A 25,258-nucleotide genomic window follows, 5' to 3' on the forward strand; every position below is an offset into this window, starting at 1 on the left:
AGCCAGCTTTAAACTGCTAGGCTCCAGCTGAGGAATGAACCGAAACAAGCACCCAAACCTTGGCATGCAGGGAGGGATTTATGCACCTAAATGTCTCCTGAAATCAGCTGCAGGGCTGACAGTGCCCAATTTCCCGCAGATTCGTGTTCTATATGTCCCACTGTCCCCCTCCTCTTTCCCTCTACTGCAGTGTCCCCAAGCACTCTTCCATTCCCCCTGCCTCTTAGCCGGAAGGACATGCCGTGGCTGGCTGCGATAGTGGCTACTGGGTCACCCCACACCTTCTGACTGGGCAGCTGACTGCTTGCTTCTGATCCTGAGTTTTGCCTTCCTTCCCCTCAGCAGGGCATGAGCTTGAGTTGCTTTCTTCTACCCAGATGTTTTGTGAACCTTCTTGGAGCTTAGTAACCTTTTAAAGCTCTTCTCCTTTCTCAAACGTGGTGGAAACTAGCGAGCTAGCTTAAACCTATCATGGTGAGGGAGTGGGACGAATTCACAGACAGTGTGATCACACAGCCTCATTTCCTCAGAAAACGAGGCTGAAAATGCCAAATATAAACAGGAGAGCTTGTCAAAATTTTTCCTAGTTTCTAAGACATACTTAAAGGACAGAGTCTCGGGTGTGAGGAGGAGCTCAAGAAGTTTGCCTGGCTATGTCACACGCAGTGCTATGGTTGGACGTAAATGCATGTACTACCTCATTAGCAATACAGAGGATACCCCCCTCTCTCAACCTGGCCCAAAACATCACACACATCCGCATCCCAGCGGAGGGTCGAGGCATTAGAGAGAAAACAAGCAAACACAGCGAGACAGCTGACCGATGCTCTCCTGAGGTATAAAACCACATTGCTTCAGATAAAAACAATTTGCCTTCCTTTCCCTTTTTAAAAGCGAAATTCAGAACAAAAGCCAACAGTTTCCAGATCCAGCAGGCACAGTGACTTTCAAGTTTCACTTTCACCAAGCCTCCGCAGTTGCCCTCTGTCCTGCTCCACTCCTAGACAGGATCACATCCTCCTCTCTGCAGAAAAAAGCATGAAAACCCCCCCAGGGCACAGCTGAATCCCAACTACCAGTACTACTGTGCACACACGCTGCAGACGTGACTATGTACAAAGCACCACTCATGATGTGCTGCTATTAGTACACAAACGTACCAGAAACATTCCAGAGTAGCAGACAGTGTGAAGCTCCAGGGATTCACAAACTATTTACAGAAATACAGCCATACTAGGAGTGCTGCATCTGCTTTTTAAGCGTATGCAATCTTGGATCCCCACACTGCATTTTACTGGCATATAAATGACAAAATAAAACTGCTCGGTCTCTTTGCAAGAATTTCCATTCCTCGCGTTATGTTCCAATTAGCTCTGCTACTAATAACTGTCAACTTTATGAGTAGTTTCATAGAATTCACTTAGACAGAAATACTCAAATTCCCTACAAATCTGTAGTTAGAATTGAAGCAACCAACCATTACTAATCTCACACCTTAATGTAGTCACAGTCCATCCTATTAACTTTGACTTTCAGCATATCCAACAGTGCTGTCCTGGTGACACTTTTACATGCATTGAATTACAACAGTACACAGGAACACATGTAAATAAACATATGGACCAAGAGGAGCAGCTAATCATCTTTGGATCCAATGCAACAACCTCCATAGCTGAAGAATTTTCTGAAGCCCCTTTTAAGGCCTCTTTTTCCCTTTCTCTCACATAATGCGTTACAGAGAGCTTATCCACTTCTTACCTCTGATGTTATCAGAGTCTTTCTTCTTCCTAATAGGAATAAAGTGATGAAGAGTAGTGACATCTAGTCTGGACCAGAAAAGCACAAATATTAAAACATGTTCAGTGCCTCCGTAAGAATAACCAGGAGTATCTTTAATCTTACTTTGTGCAATAGCAGCATTTTTCTCTACTTTCAAATTTACTTTGACTCAGAGGAAATACGTGACTGTCAGCGCAGCATCCAAAATTAAATCTTGGCCTTGCCATCAGAGACAAAACAGTCAACAACAACTGAAGGACTTCTTTCATCTTTTAGTTTTTGTTTTAAGAAATACATATCTACTCTGAGTTTCAGATTTGGAAGCTTTTGATCTTGCAGCAGAATGGAAATGAAACCTCTCCTGGAAGTCTGCAGTTAACACGTGCTGTTTGTAGAGGGCGAACTTTCCCGGTGAGGTACAAGACAGAAGGCCCACAGGGCTGGAGAGGACCCACTTTGCCAACATATTTACAGCTGTGGCCTGGAATATTTGCAGTCACTAAATATGCCAGGATGCTTTTCTCACGGGTGAAAAAGCGTCAGCCACAGGTGACTTAGCCAAATGTTTCTGGGCTGCTTCAGTTGCGTTCTGCCTATGTGCAGCCTCTCTTTCAACGGTCCATAAAGCTCTTCTTCACCTGTCCTGAACTGCTGCATAGTGGTGCAATATGCTCTTACAAGGGGCCATATTCCTTTCAGAGGTGGGTGAAATGACTCATATTCTATATATAGGCCTGTCTATATCTATAATTTTGTTGAAGCACAAAATGATGATTTTTTTTCTTGCAGTTGCTCTCAACATATGCTTTTCCATTTCACATTATTATGATATTGAAAGAGTATGTTGAATATTTATCAAACTAAAATATGAACTAGCTGTGCCATCCCTCATAAGTGTAGATTAAAATTTTCTCATCTTCACTTAAAATTTCTGGTGACTCAAGACTAATCTAACAAGAGTATTTCTAGACAAGTAATTTCCTCTAACCATTTCACACATCCAGTCAGTCATTCAAGGGTTACAGGATTAAAAAAAAAAAAAAATCCACCTACGTTTATATATTGCAGTATATTAAAATACAATGTAATATAGTCAACAAGTTAGACCTCTTTTGTGTATTCCCCACTTTTATGTAAGCCATGTGCAGCTGGGAAGTTTCATTGTTAGAGGTCCATTAATGAGATCAATACAAGCTATACCCTCAAGGGATTAGCTGGCTAATATGCTATTGAAAGACTCTTGGGTTCAGCAAACAGTTTCAGTTCTCATGTGCAGTTGTGCCTAAATGTGCCCCTCCTTTCCTCCTTTCGCAATGCAAAACCTGGAAATGAAAACATTCCCGTTTATCCCCCAATACCAACTTTCACATAAAAAACACACAATAAATAGAATCAGAGCTTCTAAATTTATCCTCGGTTTGATGCTCTGGGAATGACTGGGGGTAGGTAAAAGGCAAGGCTGTCTGCCAGATATTTCCTCTTCTCTGTTTCCTAACTGACTTTTTCCCTGCTCTCTGTTGTGGCAAAACTTAAATCCCTGTCTCAGGTTTAACTAGGCATTCATCAGTCCAACTTTCATCCCCTGAGCGTGCCCATCTGCAGTCAACTCATATCAACAGCAATTAACAGCTCTCTTACACCCTCTACTCCTACCCAAAAGAGTTAAAAGTTTTATTTCTGGGTAATAATGGGGACTGGGGAAAAATAAACTAATAGATAGCAACGATAATTTTTAAAGACCGTTCCCTCCGCTTTCATTCCCGAGAGTAACGAAGCAGTACAACAGACAATAAACAAAGAGCTGCACAGCACAAGAGCCGGCTTGTTTCTCTAGGGAAGAAATACCACCAAAAACATGTGCATTTGCCATGGAAGAAAGACTGGCTTTCTGGTTGCGTGTATGAGCTCACATGACAGATACGAGTTGACATAACACTGCAGTTATTTATCACACAGATGTTTAAAGACACCTCTTAATAAAAAATGATAATTACACAGAGTGACACAAATTCACCAGACCATGAAAGCCAATATTTACTCAAAACTAAATACCTAATGGCCATGCAAACCTGAGGAACCAAATTTGGTTATTGCTTTACTACTTGGAAAGCCAATGTTTCAGAGAAAATAGATTATCTGGAATTTTTACCAAGCTACTCAACCATTACATTTTCCATCAAATACTCAATTACAGAACACAAGTGTTCCCTTTTCAGAAATACTTGTGATTTCAGCACTTCAGATGCCAGTAGAACAGATTTTCACCTCTGCATTTAGTTTTGGATTGGTTTGTTTTTAAACTGATACAGAAACTGGAAAACGACTGAAGAACAGTGAAGACCTTGAGCACAGTCCTGTCTGAGAAACAGGAGGCAGCTAAGGAGCTCAAGGAAAAAAGTGCGAGTAGAGTCACCACTTTCTCTCCCTTGCTGCACCCTCTGTCCTGCTTACAAAAAATTGCTTTTCCTGTCCCTTTGGCATTTCCTGGCTCAGCCTTGTGAGGGTCAGAATGAAGATGCCTCAGTCCACTTCTCATCTTTTTATTTAAGGAATTTACATGGCCACTACAGCCCCAAAGCCCTTAAGTGCTGCATAATCTTTTAATTTTTTTAAAAATATTTTATATCTCAATGAAAAAGATTAGAAATAATAAAAGTGCTACTGAGAGACAGCTTCTCTCTGATCAGTTTCTGTAAGGGTATAGATGTGTCAGCACAGTGTGGGGCTATGTAAGAAGTCCCAGGTTAGCTCAGGACAGCAGAAGTATAAACAGATTAGTGCAGTTCTTTGCTTGAGCAAACGCCTCATTTCCCCTTATCTCTCCGCGGTGCTTTGTACAGCAGTAGCACAATGTGAATTTGAAAAAAATGCAATTTAGTTGAAGCAGGCAACAACTGAGACAAAAAGCCTCCAGATAAATGATTTGTTCAGTTCTGCTTATTATACAAGGATAAACATAAACAGCAGCAAGGAAGGCAATTGCTCTGGGGTGCTGGGAAATGCAGTGTCAGTAAATGCAAGGTGCTATATGTGTGTAAAACCCTCCAAAATTTGGCATACACTGTTATATGATCTAAATTACCCATTATTCCTCAGAAAAGAGATCTTGGAATCACAACAGCGCTCGCTGAAAGCAACGAGTTGAATGCTAAGGGACGGACGGTAAAAGAGAAAAACAATCTCAGGGACGATTACAAAAGAAACAGAGAACATCCTCTCTCTCAGTATAAACTCAGGTTGTGCCTGCACCTTCAATACTACGCACATTTCTAAAATGGATTTAGAGAATTATAAAAAGACATGGCAAAGGAAGACATAAATAACAAAGGTACAAAACCCAGCTTCTTCACAAGAAGAGATTATACAAAGGAGGACTTTTCAGTCTGCAAGAGAGATGACTGTAGAGAAGAATAAGATTATGGTCTAAAAATCAAGAGGAGCATAAAGACAGTGAGTAGGAACAAGTATTCTCATGATGCAAGAAATAGGGGGAGCCAAATAAAATGATCAAGCAGCCAGTTTAAAATGAGGGTGTCCCATTTTATTTTTTTCATTATACACCACATAATTAAGTTTTGGAACTCATGGCCACAGGGCCAAAAGCATAAATGGATTAAAAGAAAAGAAAGCAATTAAGAGAAATTCATGGAAGAAAGGTCCATCAAAGGCTACTAAACAATGATGCGGTTACAAGCTCTGGCTCAAGAAGTACCTAAACAGTCAACCGTTAGAAGCTGGGAAAGGAAGGGCAAAAGCAGAAGCTTTGGGAAAAGCGAGTAAAGGACTGAGCTGCTGTCAGAGTCTGGATGTTGGATTAGACGGATCTTTGGTCTTGACCCAGTACGGTTGTTCTGATGCTCTTCTGAAATAAGCTCGTTTGTCTTTGGGAATTTGATGCTTATGAAACCCCAAATTTTAATTCTTTCCCTATAATAAGAGGGGGGACCAGAAATTACCAGAGACAGTATAAACAGCAATTATTTAAACTATTGTAATTAGCTGTACTTCATAGTTTTGGATTGTGTTTAATCTGAGAATTTCTACATGATTTAAAAGCTACTCAGCTAAATTTACTGCTGCTTGAACGTTTGTGTCCATGACAGAAGCTTTGCAAGATATTACAACAGTGCTTCTACCTTTAAATGCACCACAAAATATCAGATTAAATGCACAACGGTTACTGTTTGGAGAGAGGCAGAGAAAGAAAGAAAAAGAAAGAGAAATAGAGGGAGACAGAGAGAAAAGTAAAAAAGCAATGAAAGGCCCCATCTCCTCTCACATATATCAGTACAAATTAATTTAATCAACCGCACTGAATTTCTATAGATTAGCAGTGCTGTAGGAGGGCAGAATCACCACATAAAGGGCATTAGATTGTTTCAACAATCCAAATTCACACTTTCATTTTCGCAGGTTTCTCTAAGAGCAGTGTAAAGTTGCAGCAAATCAATTAATGAAGTAATATCTAATCAATAATTCAAGGATAAACCGAAAGGTATGTGGACCAGGCTGCACAAATCGCTGTCAACTTTTTGAGTTCTTCCACTGTTTCTGCTTTAATATTTCCCTAGCATAGTTTTAACCTACTGAGTTATTCAGTTGGTTAAGGAATAAGATGAAGCAATTTCATCAAAGTGAAATTTGTTCCTCCTCTGCATTTTCAAAAAAAAGGAAAGATGAGATTCAGGTAGGTGGACAGATTTGAAATGAGAGCATTTTGCGCTAAACCTTTTACAACCTTGTAAGAGTTTTCAACTTTTGAAAAACGTCCACTCCACTTGCTTTAGACTCCCCTCCCAAAGACAGGCTGAGAAGGAGCCTGTTTTGATGTGTTCCACAAAATGTTCACGGGTGAAAAATTACATATAGAACAAAGCAAACTCTTAACCTCCCCATAAAAGCATAGCTATTAAATTCAAAAATTTAAAAGAATTAACATGGCTTGTTCCTAACTGAAGTCCCTAAAATAAGCCATGCTATATGAGACAGATTAACTCAAAATTCATCTTGACCAATGCAGCACTGAAAGTTCTCACAACATAAACGTGGTCTCAGCAAGGTAATGGAGGGAAATGAAGGTTGGAGGGAAACAAATGCTACAGTGAGCACACGCAGAGGGTAACATCTTCCTTTGCGAAGATCCTAGAGGAGTCCTGGCAAAGCAGAGGTTCCTGACCTCGGCTGCGTTACTGATATTTACTTCTCACTGATGCAAATCCCTCCCCTACAGCTTTATCAGGGGAGGGCATTCATCTTCACTCCCTATCCGAAATCGCTGCACAGCCAACTGCAGCTCCGCGCGCACTCCCAAAGAACTGCTGGACCCCACCCCACAGGGGGGAGTGTTTCAGCGATGGGAAAGAAATGATTTTTGGATGTGTTATCAGCACGTTGCCTCCCAACAAGAGAAGCAATGACAAGCAAATGGTAGGAACAAAAAATCGTTTTAACTGAAAAGGAACAGTCCTGACAAAAGGGACCAGAAGCCAGTGTTTCCTGGGCCAGGTGAGTCCCCTAAACACTGCGTGACAGATTAATTCTCTTTTACTCGCTCCAGACCTCCAGACCATTTTGCTTTTCTACAAAGTGACACGCTTGAGTAGAAACGAGGAAATATTTCCTACCACCCTGTTTTCTGCTTAGAGAGAGTGTGGACTCCCCTGTGGCTGAGAAGGTCATTTCATGCACAAACGCTAGTAGGTTCTTCATGTAAACGAGGCGGCTCATCCCCAACTCCAGTTTCTCTGGCTCTTCCACCTGGAGCTCAAGCTCTGTGAAAGGATGGTTGCACACACTGCATCCAAGCTCTGCAGCCTGGAGCCCTCCCAAAGGGGGGAATAAGAGCATGAGGATAGGCCTGAGAAAGGTCCCAACCTCCAGTCGAAGGATGCTATTCAAACACATCACCTATCCATAGTTTCCCCTACAGGGTAGGAGGTATGGGTCCCATACTCAGCATGACAACCAATGTAGAGCCCATTCTCGGAGACCTCACTTCCCAAAATTGCATGCAAGGGAGATTGGAAGCCTAATACCTAAATCTTAATTCCTCTGGGGGCTGAGGCCCTGAAATGTTAGGTGAATATACTGCAAAATATTTTATGGCATCCATAAAACCACGTTATTGGTTATCTGACTCATGAAAACACTGAAAGGATAACACTAAAGCAGATAAAGATCATGATACACAGTTCCCAGCTTGAACAAGACAGATTAAAATATTACATGCTGATATTAGATGAGTTGTTGCTTCGTGGTCTAAACAAACAGAAACGCCTAAGCTGCATGCCCTGCAACGGCACTGTAAATAAGGTTCGAGGGCTAAAACCCCAATGCCGACACAGTACTGCATGAATACAAGCGACACGGTCGCGGCTAGGAGACCAGGTTATCCTTCTTTTTCCTGTTGAAAAATCCCTGCATCCCAATCCATACTATTCAAACATAACGAGACCTTAATGCCATGATTAAAAACAAAACAAAAAAAAACCCCAAAAAACAAAAGTTGTATTGAGGGACCATAGGAAAAGGCACACACCTTCGGCTTCCTCTCAAGCTCTGGGTAAGATTGCTTTTGGTTACCGTGGGAACATGTTTTCCTGCAGTCCCATAATCTCCAGTCTTCCATGATGCCCGCAATCCAGCATCTTGAAACAATTTCTACTTTGAATAGTCCTCTTGCAAGGGCACATAAGCACGCACACACATACACGCACACCCTGACAACAGCCTGACTCTACTGCTTTCCCCTGGGCCAGGTGCGTATGAGACAGGCTGCCTCCTTTTATTTCCAGTCTCTCAGACTTGCAATAGGTGAACTCAGATTAAGCAAAAGTGATATTTTAGTAGTTGGATTCCGATGTGATCCTTGGACTACCTGGGGACAATTCCTCACTTTGTCAGATACTTCCTTCCAGGTAAATCATTTCAGCCTCCCTGTGCCTCAGTTGTGCAGAACACAAATACAGAGCTTTTCTTTTCCAAGGGAGATGGAGGGAAGCATGCTAAAGCTTGCAATTCAGATATTACCGTGTTAGGCATGTGCAGCTATCACAGCTATAGGTTAAACAGAAGAATTTGTTTAGGAAAAAATTAGATTCCTCCATGAAAGTCTAACGGAGGATGGCTGTTAGGGACTGGAGCGAGACAGATTTAGACTATTGCCAGCTCAACCACCCTTTGTGAGATGGAGGCAGGCACACAGTTTTGCTTTGCAGCTGTGCTGAGCACTGGCAGCTCCATTAACCCTGAGTGAAACCTTGGATGCTCAGCACTGCTGGGAATGAGTTTTCTCTATGCGTACAGTGGGGTTCTGGTAGTGCATCTCATGGGGACTGGGAGATTAGTTCAGGTCCTTTGACATTCTCAGAAAGCTTTACTATTCCAAATGCTACAGTGCTGCCATTTCTCCCTGCCAACGCATGGACATCAGCTCATCCTGCTGCCCCATCTGCTCCTCTTTGCCCCTCAATTTGTCTCCCTCTCTCCAACTTTCTTCCTTGTGTTGCCTTTTGCCGTTGCCTTCTGGTTCCTGTGGTACTTTTAACAATAGTGGCCTTTCCACTTATCATCAGAACTTGCTCATCAGTAAAAAGTCGCCTACAGACCCCTTCCAGTCTCCTGGGCACAGATGAAAACTGCCAGAACCCATCATCCTTTCACATAAATTACTGCAACACTGCGGTTTGTGGGTTTTGTGGGCAGGGGGTCGTGGTTGGTTGTTTTGGCACCACTGACACACATCTGCCTTCAGACTCTGACCCTCCTGAAACAGCGTCCCCAGAGAGCTGGAAACACCACATGTAGAGACTCGACAGAGCTGCTGAAGTGAGCCACTGAAAACGAGCAGGACACCAACCACAGTTTCACCAGAGGAAATCAAGGGGGTTAAAATGCCAGCTAAGGAAACACTTTGATATTCATTTTACGCGTTCCCATCTTGCTCTTACAAAGGAGCCTGACATTTTCCCAACTCACCATCATCATAACAGCATGAATTTTTTAAATCTCTAGACAACTGGGGTAACTTTACTGCATTTGAAGATAGTATATGTTAAAAAGAAAGCAATTATCCTCAGACCATCAAGTGTTAGACCAAGGATCAATAGCGTGTTTAAATCCACACACTTTTCTGCTTTAAACATACCAAATCCTATTTGGGAACAAGTAATGGTTCACCTGGAAGCTTGGAAACGTGTAGGGGGAGGAGAGATTGTGGCACTAAGAGTTCATTTAGGACTGTATATCGCACATTTAACTAATCCGGTGAGGGAAGACAAACAGATAGCCAACAGCCTCCAAGTTTTTAATCAAAATTACCTTTCAGGGTCCTGAGTCATCACTAGTTGTGGAAAAAATCCCAGAATTGCCAAATTGCAATTAAGTGCATGGACAGTTCAACCTGAAAAAGAAGTAGTTTCAGGGAATCCATGCAGGAAATGATTATTTAGTATCACTAATTATAGTGATTTAAAGCAGACGAGCTATCAATCGTCAGATGTGCAAACATGCAAATTATTAAGCCAGAAACAGCCTGATCCTAGACAGTAATATAGGAGCACAATGACTGAGGGAGATTACTTTATCAATAAACAGATGTCAGTATTTAGAATCAACAGTGTATGACCCCTTTTATCTCTGGGCCTCAAAGCACTCTACCAACATTAATTAGCCTTGTGAGATAGCTCTGATACCCATTTTACGGGCGCAGAGCAATTATACTTACTTTATTGGCACACAACAGTTAAACGGTACTCGCAAGGTCAAAAGAGACTTCCGGTACCCAGTCACCGAATCGATCTAGCAGCTCACTCCGTTAGTAACATATTTAATCCTTACTTATTCAATGAATTCCCTTGAGTGGATCATCTCACTGAGATTTGGAAGATCTGGTGTTCCCAACAGGTAGGCTGCTAGGAATTGCAAAGAATTCCCCTTGTTGTCAATCTACATCAATATCCCACTGAACAGCAAGCCTCAGGACTAGCATTTGAAGCCTTAGAAATCCAATTTTCCCACAATTGGAGTCAATAGGTATCAGCACTTAATGGAGAAGAGTTAACACCACATAGGTAACCACAAAGCATTGATTCTCTTCCTAATTTGCAACCACTAAGTAGCATTGAAAGACTGTAACCAGTCAACACCTTTATAAAACTCAGCTTTGTATAAATGATTGCCATGGCTGAAAAGAGGTAGGATAGTTAGCACAGCATAAATGGAAGGAGAAATGAGTCTTAATACAATCTTTGTATTAAGGTCTGATATAGGTAGGCCTGAAGACGTATTCAGTTCAGCGTGTCAGCTACAGACAGGTGGTTCCCTCTACCGCAAAGGCAAGAGGGAGCAGCAATCAAAACATTCAAATGCATGATGTTTTCAGTTCTGTCACCAACCTGTGGTGTGACCTTACATATATTGCTTTGCCCTTTTGTTTGTTTCCTCATTAATAAAAGTGAAGGAAAGTACTTTTTTTCAAGTTCAGCCTCACATGCTTTTCAGTTTGGGAGGTAAGTTCCCCAGCCACTCGCTCACTCAATTACGTACAGAATTGCATGAATCAAAGAGTTTCCCTTTTTGAAAGGGCTGAAGCCAAATAATCAAAACAAAAATTCTACCCAAAGATGTTCTTTTTTTCTTTTTATTGAGGAGGACAAAGTGACTGCTTTATTTATTATTAGCTTCAGATATCTAGATCTCTTTTTAAAATTCAAATTGGTTTAGAGACAAAGACAACATTTCACAACAAAACAGAAAATACAGTTACTAGGATCTCCTGTCATACTGTTTTTCTTCTTAGATAAAACTGAATGAATTTGTGGACTGGTCCAACAGCTCCAACGCAAAAGCTTCATTTTCATCATCCTTTTGAGCATGAAAAGCTCATTAACGGTTTTTGCCCAATTTTACCCGCCTACCTACAAAACAGCAGCATTTAATTAGGTGCACGTGACTAAGAGCTACTATGTACTTGCAACACGCAGAGACCAACTTCCAATTGTAAACGGTGTCTTAATGCACCACAACTACTCAAAGCTTTCTCAGAAACCTTTAGATCAGGAACACTTTGTAGATGTAAATCCATAACCTGCAATAAGACTCCTTCCTCAAATACAGCCTGCAAACCCTAACTAAACAGTAGGTTCTCAGGCAAGTTTGGGGTGTGCATAGCATAGAAAGTAGCTCTTAATTGATGTAAGCGTTAGAAGACTAGATTCTATTTCAAAAAAAGTTTGCATCTTTTTTTCTGCAATGGCATCCCAAGCTTTGGTCTCAAGTTGCTTACCTTCTGCAAGTTAATAGGTATTATAACTGGTTTTGTCCTCCATAAATGTGCAAATCTGTGAGTCTAATAGCAGTCACTTTCTCCCAAACAGGTAAGTTTGGGAACGCAGCAAGGCTTGAATACAACCATTGTATGACCGCGTGCCTGAGCGATGAGAACCAGAAAGCCGAGGAACTCCCGGTGGCCACCTAGCTTACCAGCACCTACAGAAGGGCAGCTCTTAGAGCAAATGGCTGAGGGGAGAAAGATGAGGAAAAGCTGCGACAATATGCAAATACCAGTTCCCTCAGGGATGCCCCACTCTGTCCTACTCACTCCTCTGTCTCTTTTGCTCTTGGGACCACCAGCTACAGTCCAGCTGAGCTGGGCAGGAACGCTCTGGCCGAGTGACACCATGTCATGGGATTCAAGCGCCTGCCCACTGCTCTCACCTGGCACAATACATCAAACTCTGGCTGTCATTTTCCTCAAATTAGACAAAGATGGAGGGAGGCAAAAAGATACACAGGACAGCGTTGATGGGTACTTCTAGGATCTTCCTGTAGCCTGGTCTGCAGAGGGTTTTTTAACTAATGAAAGCCATTCCAGGCTCTGTGCTGTCATGTTCCACAAAGGACATGCACAAACAAGGGAACAAGAACAGTGTTTGTTACAGTTCTGTCAGAAACACAAAGACATTGTTTTGTGGATAATTTGTTTGCTCAGGAAAGCTCAGCTCACATGTAGCAGTAGTACTGTGAGGTCCTGCAGCTGATTTAGATACACAAAATAAAAGCCCAACACTTAAAATTATGCTGACCAAGGCACAAAGATCATAAGCTTTGTTTTTAACAGCATCACACTGAAATGCCCCTGATTTGTGTAATTACCCGACTTTTCCAGGCAAGATAGTTTAAATTAAAAGATGAACCTTCCCCTTAAATTAATTTGCACAGTAACTATGTGACTAAGCATTTGCACCCACAACTGTTACCTATTCTGCTTGGAAACAGGACTTGGACTAATTTTCCCAAAGCTTTGTTCATGTAGGAATAGCATACACTGGTTCCTCTTTGCTTGTCTTGTGACTTATCCTTAGATGACACATTATGTATACATGTCCCTCAGTGTTTATTTTGTATAAACGTTCTGGATAAAAATGCATGAAGGCTAGAAAAACAAGCACAAACAATTTTTAGAAGATTTTAAGAGAGAGTTGTATTCATTTATGTATTCATTTATAAAGAAAGAAGCAGTCACGTCTGTGCTACGTCAAGATGTGTTAGAAGGCCAGGATACAATTATCTTATTGGTGATTTAAATATAGCTTCAGCCAGAGAGAGTTCATCCTCACCCATGCTGCAAATTGGGTTAATTTTTCAGCGTGCCAAGTGGCAATTTTGTTCTCTTACCATGAATGGCTTTTGAAACATCAGCTGCAGCTTCGCCAATATTAACATCTACCCTTTAGAAGAACTCTGAAAAATGAATTATTCACCCTAACTCAAACAACTGCTTCATTCTCAAATCAAGTAAGCAGTATCAACCCTCAGTTATTGTGCATTAGAGTAAGCAAGAGCTGTCTGAAACAAGGATCAAGTTAGCATTTACTCCACTGAAAAATTAAGCGTCTGTTTAGACATGCAGTTCTGTGACAGGTGTTAACGTACACGAGTAAGAAGTACTGAGTTGTGAACGCTTGTGCTCAGCTAAAAAAAAAACATTGGCTCTGCCCACTCAGGACAGAGCAAAGCAAGTATTTAACCGACTTGCAAAATTAGTGCTGGAGTAGGTGGCAGGTACTTTCACATACATAACAAGGGTATGGAGAGGCTCCACCCTGTAACACTCCATCATATAATGGTTGACCCTGGCTAAGTGAGCGCACAGGGGGACAGATCTTCCACATCTTCATGCCCCGTTCCCCACATTCGTGCTGCCCGACACTTAATTCTCTCCCAGGCTTGCAGTTCTCTGCAGGAGAGATGAGGGAGGGAAGTGCCTGTTTCCCGCTGCAGAAGCACTTGTTACACACTGGTGAACCCAGCTAGTCTGCGTTTCTGACAAGGCAATTTTAAGAGAAACTTCGATTGATTTCAGTGAAAGTTCCATACTACAAAAAAAAAAAAAAAAAATCCCAGAAGCCTTTTCCAGGCTTTTTTTTCCTGTGGCCACCCAGATCCTGAAACATCTACCAGGAAAAGGTTTTCTTCATGTTTTTCTTGCAGTTGCCCTGCTCAGTTCCTGCAGCTCTTTATGTTGCTTTCTTGGAGTATGTTTGTACTTGAGGGCTAACTGCTATTTACATGCTATGAGCTAAGGTCACTTGGCTTCACACAAAACAGGTAATAATCCTACCTCTGGATAGAGGATATCTGAAGAACATGTTCAAGTTATTTTCAAGAAACTCTTTTCCTCCTCCAAACATCTGATGAAAACACAACTTGTTCTGAAGACACTATTTAGCATTTAATGAGCTTGAAAAGTATCAGGTCCTCTTCTCCATATTTACAACTCCAGATTTGTACACATCCTTGTGCACCCGCACGAGTCCGTGCAGGTGTGAAGAGGCAGGTCAGTTATACCTGCTTCTCAGAAATTAAGCTGAGTTGTGAAATGGCAATATCATTACTGCAGAAAGGCTTTCCCTTCTTAATGCCACTTGTTATTTTATATGTACTACAGTTTTTAAATTTTTTTTCCCAAGTCTCACAAGTTCTTACATTTCATCCTCCCTACGGAACAGGGACAAAATGAAAATCCTCTCTGAAGTACGCACTTAAGACTTTTCTCGATTCAAATATTCCTCAACAGGAGACAATAAAGATATTCAAATATGTGATGGAGCCACCTGTACTTTTTTAACCTAGTCATATCTTCCCCATTTAACAAGCAAATGTTTACAGTATGGCCTCGCTGCACATAAAGAATTAGCAGAAATTCTTTCTGCAAACTTCCTACTTTGCTTTTGCTTCACTCTTCCAGGTGACAGAGCTATTACCTCTCTTTTAGAGATACTATTTGAGCACAAACTTTCCTAGAGCCAGAAACACAGATCCACCCTGGAACAAACCTCAGTGCCATCACACTGTGGCTGCTAGACCTGGTCTGGAAGAATTAGGATTACAAGAGTTATACTATGGGAGGTCAATTCTGTGGCAAAGAAGCAATGCAAACAAACTTGAAGGACAGCTTCTGCAAGTGACACTTTATTTCAGAAGAGTCTCTTAGCAGCTCTGTCCCTTAAACACATGACTTCACCCTTCTCTTACTCTCTCTTGCCGATCTTTCTCAGACTGTAGCTTAGCGTATGTCTATACAGAGGCTAGCAATAATAGGCCCTCCCTGCAATTCAATAAAAGAGAATTTATCTTTGGTAATCGCCAAATTACCAATTTATCTTTGGTAATCACCATAAATATAATCTGGTTTAAATACTACGTTTTATTTAATGTTTCCCTTATTCAAAATGTAGTAGTCTATTTACAAGCTAATTAGAAGGTTTTATAGCATTTAAAAAAAATCTATTCACATTAGCAAACCATCAACAACACAAGACCGCTGTGAAGCATCCTACAGAAGTTAGCAGTGTGAATCACTTGCCTTCATTGTCAGTACAGTTAGTATATTATTGCTACAGTACACTACTTGAGCACAGAGGAATTAAGTTAAACCTAGAAATACTATAAGATTTTTCTCCTTAAGCTCCAATTAACAATTGAAAGTAACCCACTGAATCAATGACAGCCTTCTCTGGACCTCTAACTATGTGTACATGTAACAAAAAATCCCCAAGTTCTATTTTTTTTTTTTTAATCTTTTGTTAGCATCAATGCATGACAGAACAAATTAAAAAAAGATACTGACAGCTCTAAAAAATAAACCCCCTTGCCAACATAGAGAGGGGCAATTTTAAAGTCTCCTTTGGCTAGCTGAACCTTGTAATGGACAACGATCACATTTTAAACACGTAATTCCTTCTAGGCCTTGGGACAACTTCTAAGGTTAATCTATTGACCTTAGAAGCCTGGGAGGAAACGTGGATCATCTGTAAGTGTGAATGGAAAGCCCGGTCTCCGTAATCGTTTGGTCTTTCACCTCTCTGTAATGTATCTTTGAGTTTGATCCTACCACATGCAATCATCTGAGCACACCGCCCGTAGAAACAGATAGGCTGCTGTGCGTTTTCTAAGTTATTTCCTAGAATCCCTGCCTCTTCACTGGGGGTAACAAATGATGTTTGCAGAGTCTGACAAGGCGGGCACTGACTATGGGCTGTGAGTTAAACCAATTTAAGTCCAGCTGCTTCTGTATCATTCTCCCCTTCCACAATCTGGATATGACACTGAAAGGTCATCAAACCAGGCAGCTGGTGTCCAACTCCATTCTTATTTTGGGTTACAGAGTTCAGCATGCACACTCCGCCCTGTGACAGCAAATACATGCTTAACTGCTCCCTAATTAAAATGCCCTCCAGCAACACACACTTACAGTAACTTTAAATCATAAACCACTGCACTGTAACTACAAATCACCTGCACTGTGAACTATAATTTTAGTGTATCTGTTTGCAGTGCAACCTGGGTCTGTTTAACAGAACCACTCTGTATCTGTGATGGTGTGCGGGTGTAGCTGTGGGCGGGTGGATGGCAGGTGCAGTAAAATAAAGTCACAAGCTAAGCAGTGATGAGGTTGCCCATAAATAGAAAAGGTCTTCAGGTAGCCGTATTTCTCAAGAGTCTAGAAGAGCAGTGCAAATGAATCAGCAGTAAACATTGCCAGGATATAACCCTGGAGTTTCTCTTTACCTATATTTCTCCCATTATTTTTCTTCCCCCACAGTCAGAAAAAGAAGAGCTTAAAACCACTATCCCAAGAAAATCAAGGTAGCCAGTGAGCAAATAAACAGACAGTGCAAAGTCAAGAGACAGCACCTGTACAGTACCCACAGAGCCTCCAGCTAGCGAGAGCTGTGAGCACACCTGCACTCAGAAACGAAATTGCAGTTTAAGGTAAGTTACCTATTGCAACAATCCGAGACGTAATTGCATTATTGATTGTTATGGTTTTCTCTCATCCTCGTATTACAGGATGCTTGAGAGAGCTTGTAGTGCACACTAGTATGAGCATAAACACTGGAATATGGCCCACTGAGCATTAGGCTTCCTGTGCCAGGGACTGCTGTCTCAGTCTGTTTCAACTGCTTTCCTAGCTGTCCTCCGTGTCCTTTTCGGTTATTCCAGTTTCAGTGTTTCTAGGGCTATTCTCCCTGGGAAGGTTTGTCGACACAAAGCCTTTAAAACTATGCCTTATTCCGGAATAAAGTGCAATAGCCACACCAGAACATTAAGTAAGAAAATCAGTTTCGCAAAGCAGTTTACTCTGCAACAACTACTTGAGCCAATTCCGCTTGCAGAAAAACTTTAGAAACTGAGATGGGAAGATCTGGAATTGTGCATCCAAGGGCATGCGAGGATCTCGAGTGTCCGTGCGGGAAGAGGTACAAGCAGAAGTGCAAATGCACACTTATACCTGCTTGAAACTTACCCGTCTACAGCAGTAGGTTTTCTTGCTCTGGTTTACAGGAAAGAACAAAACAGAAGAAAATAACTCTCACTCCCCATGCCAGAACAGATTTCTTTAAATCGCAGTTTGGATCATACCACTTTTAAACAGCTTGCATACCACTAGCAGTATGAGTGGTTCAGTCTGAGCGCTCCTGGCCTACAGAGCCCGCGGGGCTCGCGGCCGTGCCTTCGCTGAGAAGCCAGCGCCTGGTCTTGAGAGCGGTCAGACACCTCGGCAGGGCAGTGCTATCCATGAACGCCAGCGCTCCCCAGCCTCTTGCGACAGTGGCATCCGTTATTACGCCAAGGCACCTCTCGTCCTCACGCCTCATGCACCTCACGCCGCACACATCCTGCCCCACGAGGCGGCGTCAGAAGGCCTGCCCGAGAGACCAGGTCAGCCAACGCAAAAACAAAGACATCCTCAGGACAAACTTTTCCTGCTTCCCACAGGCCTCTCCCCTATACATTAAGTCACGCTGTCCCCTTTGAAGTACAACAATTTACCTTTCCTAACTTAACGCACTACCTTTTCATTCCATCTGCATTAGGCTCTCTTCTAAGCAGGGCTCATATTTTGTCTTTTTTAATTCCCTCCAAACATTCACTGGAGTCTTATGAAATGCCAGTGCCGCACCCTTTGAATTAAATCCTCCTCCTCAGAAGACAGGCTGGAACGTCTCTCACGTTTGACCTTGCCACTACCCAAATATGCAACGCTGCTCTGTTTTCCTTTTATGGTCTTTCCACATATCGCCGATGATGGTAATTGTAGTTTGCGTCAAATCTCAGCTAGACTGGTATCCTGTAACGTTTGCAGTCTCCTATAGCATGTATGTTGGAAATGCCGATAAAAATAATTCTTGAAGGGAAGAAAGGAACCACATTCAAACTGCTCACAGAGCATGAAGGAAAAAAATCCCATCTTGTCAAGATTAGCTATGGGTATCTAACATTATCCTTTAATTAATATTGAACAGTATTGTCATAGGCTCTCAATGGGGAAAATCCTTTCAAGCCATCTAAAATTTCCCCACCAAGAGGCTATGTAAATCTGAAGTTTTATCGAGTGCAGGCTTTGAAACTGTCCCTGGGACCCAATGTGATCACTGGTTGCACAAGAAAAAATTGTTTTCATTAGAAACTTAAATGGTCTTTTCAAGGGGCGACATGCTACACACTCAACATGCAAGATGAATAAAGCAGCATTTCCAGGGAACGCTACTGACACGTGTGAAGACGGAAAAATACAGATAGGGACACATGATAGCTGGGTCCTGCTTTCTTTCCAGTGCCAAGTGTATTCTATGTGCTCTGCTAACTTTGAAGGGAATGCCTTGCACAAAGCCACAAGATTTATCGCATTGTTCTTCTCTGCAGAGAGCTTAAGAATCATTTTTCAGTCTAAATTAACAAATATCTACAGCATCAGTGCTCTTAAAGGAAACTAATGAACTGTTCTATATTCATCCCTCTCATTACAGATTTGTTACAGCTTATCACGTGAATAATATGCCAGCTCTTAAAAGGAAAAAAGAAATCCTGTGTTATGGAAAAAAAACCCCATACTTTGATTTCTCATATGCACTTAAACACTAAGTTAATTAAGCAGTAAGAAATCATACAAGTCACTTTAAAGCTGGTAACACAAGATGAACTCCTCCTGCCTTTTCTGGACATGGAATGAATTTTTTAAATGAGGTACTCTTCTGTCTGCTCTCACAGATGAGCCTTTCACAACAGCTTCAGACAGAAACTGATGACTTCTTGCTGCACTCTACTCTATTCTGGGAATTAAATAAGGGCAAGATTCCATCCTATACGCATACAGAGGAGCGGATCAGAACTCAGAGGCGAAGAACAGAAAAACTGAAGGGACTTTGGGTCACCTGTTGGCACTCCTGCTTGTGCTCTCCTTGGCTGCTTAGACCTTTGGGACTGTCTGATTTATGGTAATCTTGCAAGGATGTCCTACAGGCCACAACACAGTTCGGACTCAGCACTGCATTATGGATTATAGATGTTCCTAGTCACGAGTCCTGCCTCCAAAAATCACTGTCCTCGGAAGCTCCTGCGCTGGAGGCATCTTGCTGCAGCCACAGAAGGAATTAGGGCTTTTAAAGCCCTTTGTACTAGCTTGAGATTGCAGTCGTGTCAATGGGGAAGGGTTTCATCCAGACGAGCCAACAAACTGGCACTTACAAACACCACGAGAGCGCTCAAGTGTCTTTCAGTCCCGTTACTCTAAGGACAACATGAAGCTACAGTTATAGACTATTATAATTCCTGTGCGTCAGGGAATACAGTCACATCTGTCTATGCAAATCTGACAACAAATATGCAAGCTTCATATATGCAAGCATTACCTTTCTAGGCTATATACTTACGATACTGCTAATATGGCTAAAAATAGGAACAGCAAAAATGGCGCCAGAAAATCTTATGCCTCCTGAGGAATCTAGATATTGAATTCTCATTCTGATTCTGTTCAGAATTTGGATCCCTTGAAGTCAGCGGGTTCCCAACTCTATCAAGCCAACCCTAGTTGTCACCAGAAGCCGAAAGTCACACCCGCAGCAAAACAAGAAAGGATCAAACCGTCACTAAGGTTTTTGTTATAATGCTGGCTGTGATCCATCCTTGGAGAGAAATACAAGCAAAAACCTCAAACGAGAGCTCTACTCTCTTGCGTCTGTGAGAAGCAGTTATGATGAACAAGAAGTAGACTACAAAACTAGCCTTGAAAGGTCTACCCCGACTGAGGTGGGTCTGACCCTCGCAAGCATCACTGGATTAAAAGATTCCCACTGCAAATAAGGCACTGGACTGGGCACTGAACATCTAGTCTAAATCCCAGCTCTGCTTGCACCTCTAGGCAAATCACTTCACTCTTTCTCTGTCGCGCTCCCTCTCTCTCATCTGTTTTAAGTGTAAATATGCTACTTCTCTGTATGATTTTGCCAACAGTGCAGACACAAAGTCCAGATCTCTGTTAGGGCCTTGAGGCACTCAAGTAACAACAATACGGTGTTTATAGATTATGCATTAAGCAGAGCTGGAGTGACAGTTTCTACCCCACTGAGCTTTTAGCAAGGCTTCCATATGCTCAGAAAGTCTACCTGTCCAAAGCTGTTACCATCCCCAAGTAATTTCAGATTCAGTGTTGTCTAGCAATCTTCGCTACCTTAGCCAGCTAAAAGGCTCGAAATCAAATACAGATTTGTATCAAGGATTTAATTTCAATTAGAAATTGATCTCAAAGAGCCTATAGCAAATACTTTTAAATCTCTTCTAAATGAAATAAAAGATTTTTAACATTAACTTTTTTCTCGTCTAGTGATCATCTACTTAAACAATAATTTACGTATTAAAACTTAAAATACAAGTTTTACTCGACTATCAAATTGAATTTCAGTTCTCTACTGAATGGATAAACATTCATTTACATACAACATATAATTGTTCTTGTTTGTCCACTGCGTTTTTTCATAGGTGCTCTGAAAATAACATCTAAACACGGTTAACTAGATTACTGGAGCAGCACCTTGCTGAAACTTAAACACATTTCTCAGATATCAAATATCATTTTCTAAACAATAAAAAGGCTATAGCTTTCATCTTCAAAAGCTACAAATATCACAGGAGAGAGAAATGGACACTTATGATGAGAGAGATAAAGGGGTTGGGCAAACGTTCAAAAGTTCTTTTGATATCAAAACTGATTGATGATGCTTGACCTTAGCAGTTTGGATCCTTCAAAAATGAAAGCACTTTGAAGGATCCTTTTAAAAGCACAGACCCATGAGAAACCATAAAACATTTTAGCGGTGGGACTTCTATTCAACATCAAAAGGGTGATAAGTTTGCATCCTCATTCAAAGTGACAAACAACTACAACATTCCTGATATTTCAATGTATTGAACTTAAGAGTCAACCTACTTCAAGGTATTTACAACTGACCAAGGTGCCAGAGAAATGGGGATCCAGTAAATTATTTCTGAACATTCATTTCACGACTTCGGGGTTGTTTTGGTGTCTAAAAAAAATTCACAGGCAAAAGTCACTGTAAGTAACTACTATAACTACTCTATCTATAAATGATGCAACCCAATACAGCAGTGTATACCTAAAATATATGCATTCCTCCAGAGGCCTTATTCACATAGTCTAAGTTCCAGACCAATCTATAGACCACTAAAATAGGATTGGTACTGTCTTCGTAGAGGTAAAAAATTGCTTCAAGGTACCAGAGATCAAAGTGAAGATTAATCTGTGCTGCACTATATGTTAAGCTTCCAGGTTGTACTGCCAACCTGTGAAATCTGGATTGGTCTGCTTATTTTCACGCATGACGTACCTTTTGGTAAAATGGGAACTGCAATGTTAAATCCCTGCTTGCTGGTTTGAGGCTTTAAAGGAGACAAGTCAATTGTTCTTTTACTTTTTTAGGAAATACCTCTTTGAATGTACCCATAAAGGATCTAGAAAGGCTCTTCTCTGTTTACAAATTTGACAAATGATAGCACAACACATGATTTACGCTAGATACACCAAGTAGTGAGACCCTGTTCTTCAGCTGGTGCTCAGATTACTCTCTCACATTCCCATCTTTTTCCTGGTTTCCCCATTTCTCTGCACTAAGTTTAGCTTCTGCTTATCCCACTTCCAGATATCCTTTTGAGTCTGCTCCCCTTCTCCCATTTCTTTGCCTTCCTGTGCCAGCAGTACCAGTGTCTTGCATAAGGTCTTCCCATGATTTGAGAAGCACATCTGACTGAAATCTACTAAAACCTGAGAACCTCATAGGAGCTGGAAACCATTTCCATTAATACATTTCCATACAGATGGAGCTTCGGACAGGAGGCAACATGAAATGCAGGGAGTAGATTCTAGTCCCATATCTTTCCCTGTTAGGCTTGAATTCCTCATCAACCTTTGCCCTTCACATTCATCCTTCCTTAAAATGGCAATAGCCACAGTTACCACTGAGCATCTCTTTTAAAGGCACCAATGGACAGAGCTGTTTTACACTAAAAATCATTCTTGGAGGCTAACCATTCTAATCCAGTCTCCTTAAGTTTGACAAAGTTCATTCTTCCTAAGCATTTTTCATCATTGGGTAAAAATAGTAAAGCGTTATTGTGGAAAAGCATTTTTTTCCTGCACATTAACGGATTTTCTTATAGCCCGGTCTTGTAAAGACTAGCACACACTGAGAAAGGAGTCTCTGCTAAAGGAGCTTGCACTAGCTCATCAGTTCAAAGCAGACTTTGTATTCATTTCTTTTGACCAAGCATCATCCCTGTTTAGAAGAGTCAGGCAGTTTCTTCACCACATGGCATACGAAACATCTGTACAGCAAGGCCAAACTACTCTTGCTGGTTTCATCATCTTGATAGCTTTCCAGGCAAAATTAACCGCTTTGTTACCAGATTCATTTTGACTGGCCCACAGATTAAACCCAGGAGTAATTACTCCTCACCCCTCCAGCACTTTCCACGGCAGCGGACTGCTTGTTCCCACACTTTATCACCATGGGGTGTTGTTATGCCACTGCTGATGCAAACAGTTGGTCAGTTTGTGCTGGGTGTATTATCAGCTGCTGTTACTGCACAATCCGTAATACGTTTGACTCCCCTCTCCCCTGCTGTCAGCACAGAGATCAGCCCATCACACAGCCTACATAAACTTTCCATTAGAAACACTTCCGCAAAAATTAGATGAAAAAAGCATTATGACATAAGATAGACCAAGAGAATAAGAGACATGGCTCATCATATGAAAGACCATATCTGAATAATACATTTAGCCAGATGTTATATGGCCTGATTTTCAGGGTGCTTAATACCAGTCACAAGTGAAATCTGTATCAGTGTGTTGCAGAGAACCCATTAGCCAGGCCAGGATCTTACTGAACACTGTAGGAATATAAAATAAACAACAGTGGCTACTGTAGTAAATTATAGCTTAATACATTCGACTAACAGAGGAGGGGTAAGTGGACAAAAGGGATCAAAGTAACAAGAGGATGCTTCAGTACTTCAGTAAAAATCAAAGCTCACTGAAGTTTTTTTTTAATTTCAGATAATTACATTATTTTGAAGACTCATATGGCAAAGCGTAGAAAGCTAGCTCAGCTTGGACACTGATCCTAGGAGCTGTCTCCCATTCCCACCTGCAGTGACCATCCTGTTCTTTCATAACACTACAAGGAAGTAAAGGATGGATAAAGTGTTTGCCAGGTGCAGGAAGGTGAAAGCAGAGGAACGTGGGGAAGCGAGGGATAATTTGGCATGACTGCGGCAGCCACCAGCCTCACTGAATTGCGCACAGCTGAACCAGACAGCCTAAAAGCTTTATTCAAAGACACCCGTGCCTAACTAGCTGGATACAGCTTGCGCCATGGCAAGATCTGAATCAGCATTTCTGAATCCACCCAAGGGCTTCCCATGCTCTTAACACTGGGCGGCCAGTTCATATTACAACAGCTGAGTCAAGGAGCTGAGGACAATTACACCACATAACACCATTTTGTGGATCAGTAACTCATTCAAGTAGTAGATGAAATAGCACAGCAGGACACTGGCTGACAGCCCCAGTGCAGGCCACAGAAAAGGATGCTTTTAGCACAGATTAACTAAAAATATACAAAGGATGAGTTTGGCTGAACTCCACTGACATGAGCAGAGCTCTGTTAAATGAGAATCTGGTTGAATACAGTGAACAGTTATTCACAGCACATACTGTTGCAAATTAACAATCCAGAGAGCTACAAAAGCTACAATAATCCCAGGTTTTAGCTTTTTCCCTTTGTTTCCAGTTTTAAAATTTCATAGGCAAAGGTCACTAAGAAAACTTTCTTTTTTTTTTCTTTCTTTTTTTTCTTTTTTTTTTAGAAGTAGCAAATGTCATTCTCGTTATGAGATTTCCATGGAAACCCTTAATATGCTGCACAGCAAAACATGTTCTTTAAATGGGCTAAATTCATGAGAGGCTGCACTTTGTCGGGAAAAAGGGATATGCTTGCGTTACTGCCGACAACACGCTTAATGTAAACAATGTCTCGCACTTCCCTTCAAATGTGCTTATCTTGCATTTTTCTCTGAAAGAAAATGGCCCCACAACATGGAAGAAGGATACAGAATCCCAGTAAGCGTTTCAGCGCTGGCTCACACATCGACATTTGCCTGTGCAGTTCCTCTGCACGAGCCAGCTTCAAGACAACACAGACGGCAGATCTCCTGACGTTGGTCTGGTGGCTATCTGTCCATAAAAAAAATCTGGCATTCTTATTAGCAAGACTGTCCAAGGATTGAACGGGTATGGAAACTGAAGCTGCAGGGCTCCTCGTCCCAGGTCAAGGTTAGCACGCATTGTCAAGAGAAAGCTGGAGACGGTCTCCTTGCTCCTCTCTGTGCTGTTTTGGATCAGTCCAATACGTCTCATAGGCATTAAGAAAAAAAGTCATTAAAGTAAATGATAATCAGAGCTGTCAAGTACTGAAAAAAAGCTTTGCTTTTTGAAAAAAGTAACTGATAATTGTGCAACGCTGTCAAAAGTGTATCAGAAAATGCCTTATCACACAGAGGGCAAAAAAGTATCCTGTTTCACCTCATTTTTGTTTTAAGTTGAGTGAAGAAACTGCTG

At 41.5% G+C, this 25,258-nt stretch overlaps 1 protein-coding gene across 3 annotated transcripts in view; it reads right to left on the reverse strand.

The window, feature by feature from the left end:
* Nucleotides 1-25,258, reverse strand: part of ADCY5 (adenylate cyclase 5) — a 230,513-nt gene that overhangs the window by 146,200 nt on the left and 59,055 nt on the right. Inside the window, exon 1 of one of the 3 annotated variants that reach the window (XM_068949061.1) lies at nucleotides 1,759-1,840. The exons of the other annotated variants lie outside the window; for them this stretch is intronic. Coding sequence (XP_068805162.1) covers nucleotides 1,759-1,821 — 63 coding nt within the window. The 5' untranslated portion in view covers nucleotides 1,822-1,840. Of the gene's footprint in view, nucleotides 1-1,758; nucleotides 1,841-25,258 lie in introns of those variants that run through there. 3 annotated transcript variants of the gene reach the window in all.

Source organism: Struthio camelus, chromosome 6 (genome assembly GCF_040807025.1).
Source record: "Struthio camelus isolate bStrCam1 chromosome 6, bStrCam1.hap1, whole genome shotgun sequence".
NCBI lineage: Eukaryota > Metazoa > Chordata > Aves > Struthioniformes > Struthionidae > Struthio > Struthio camelus.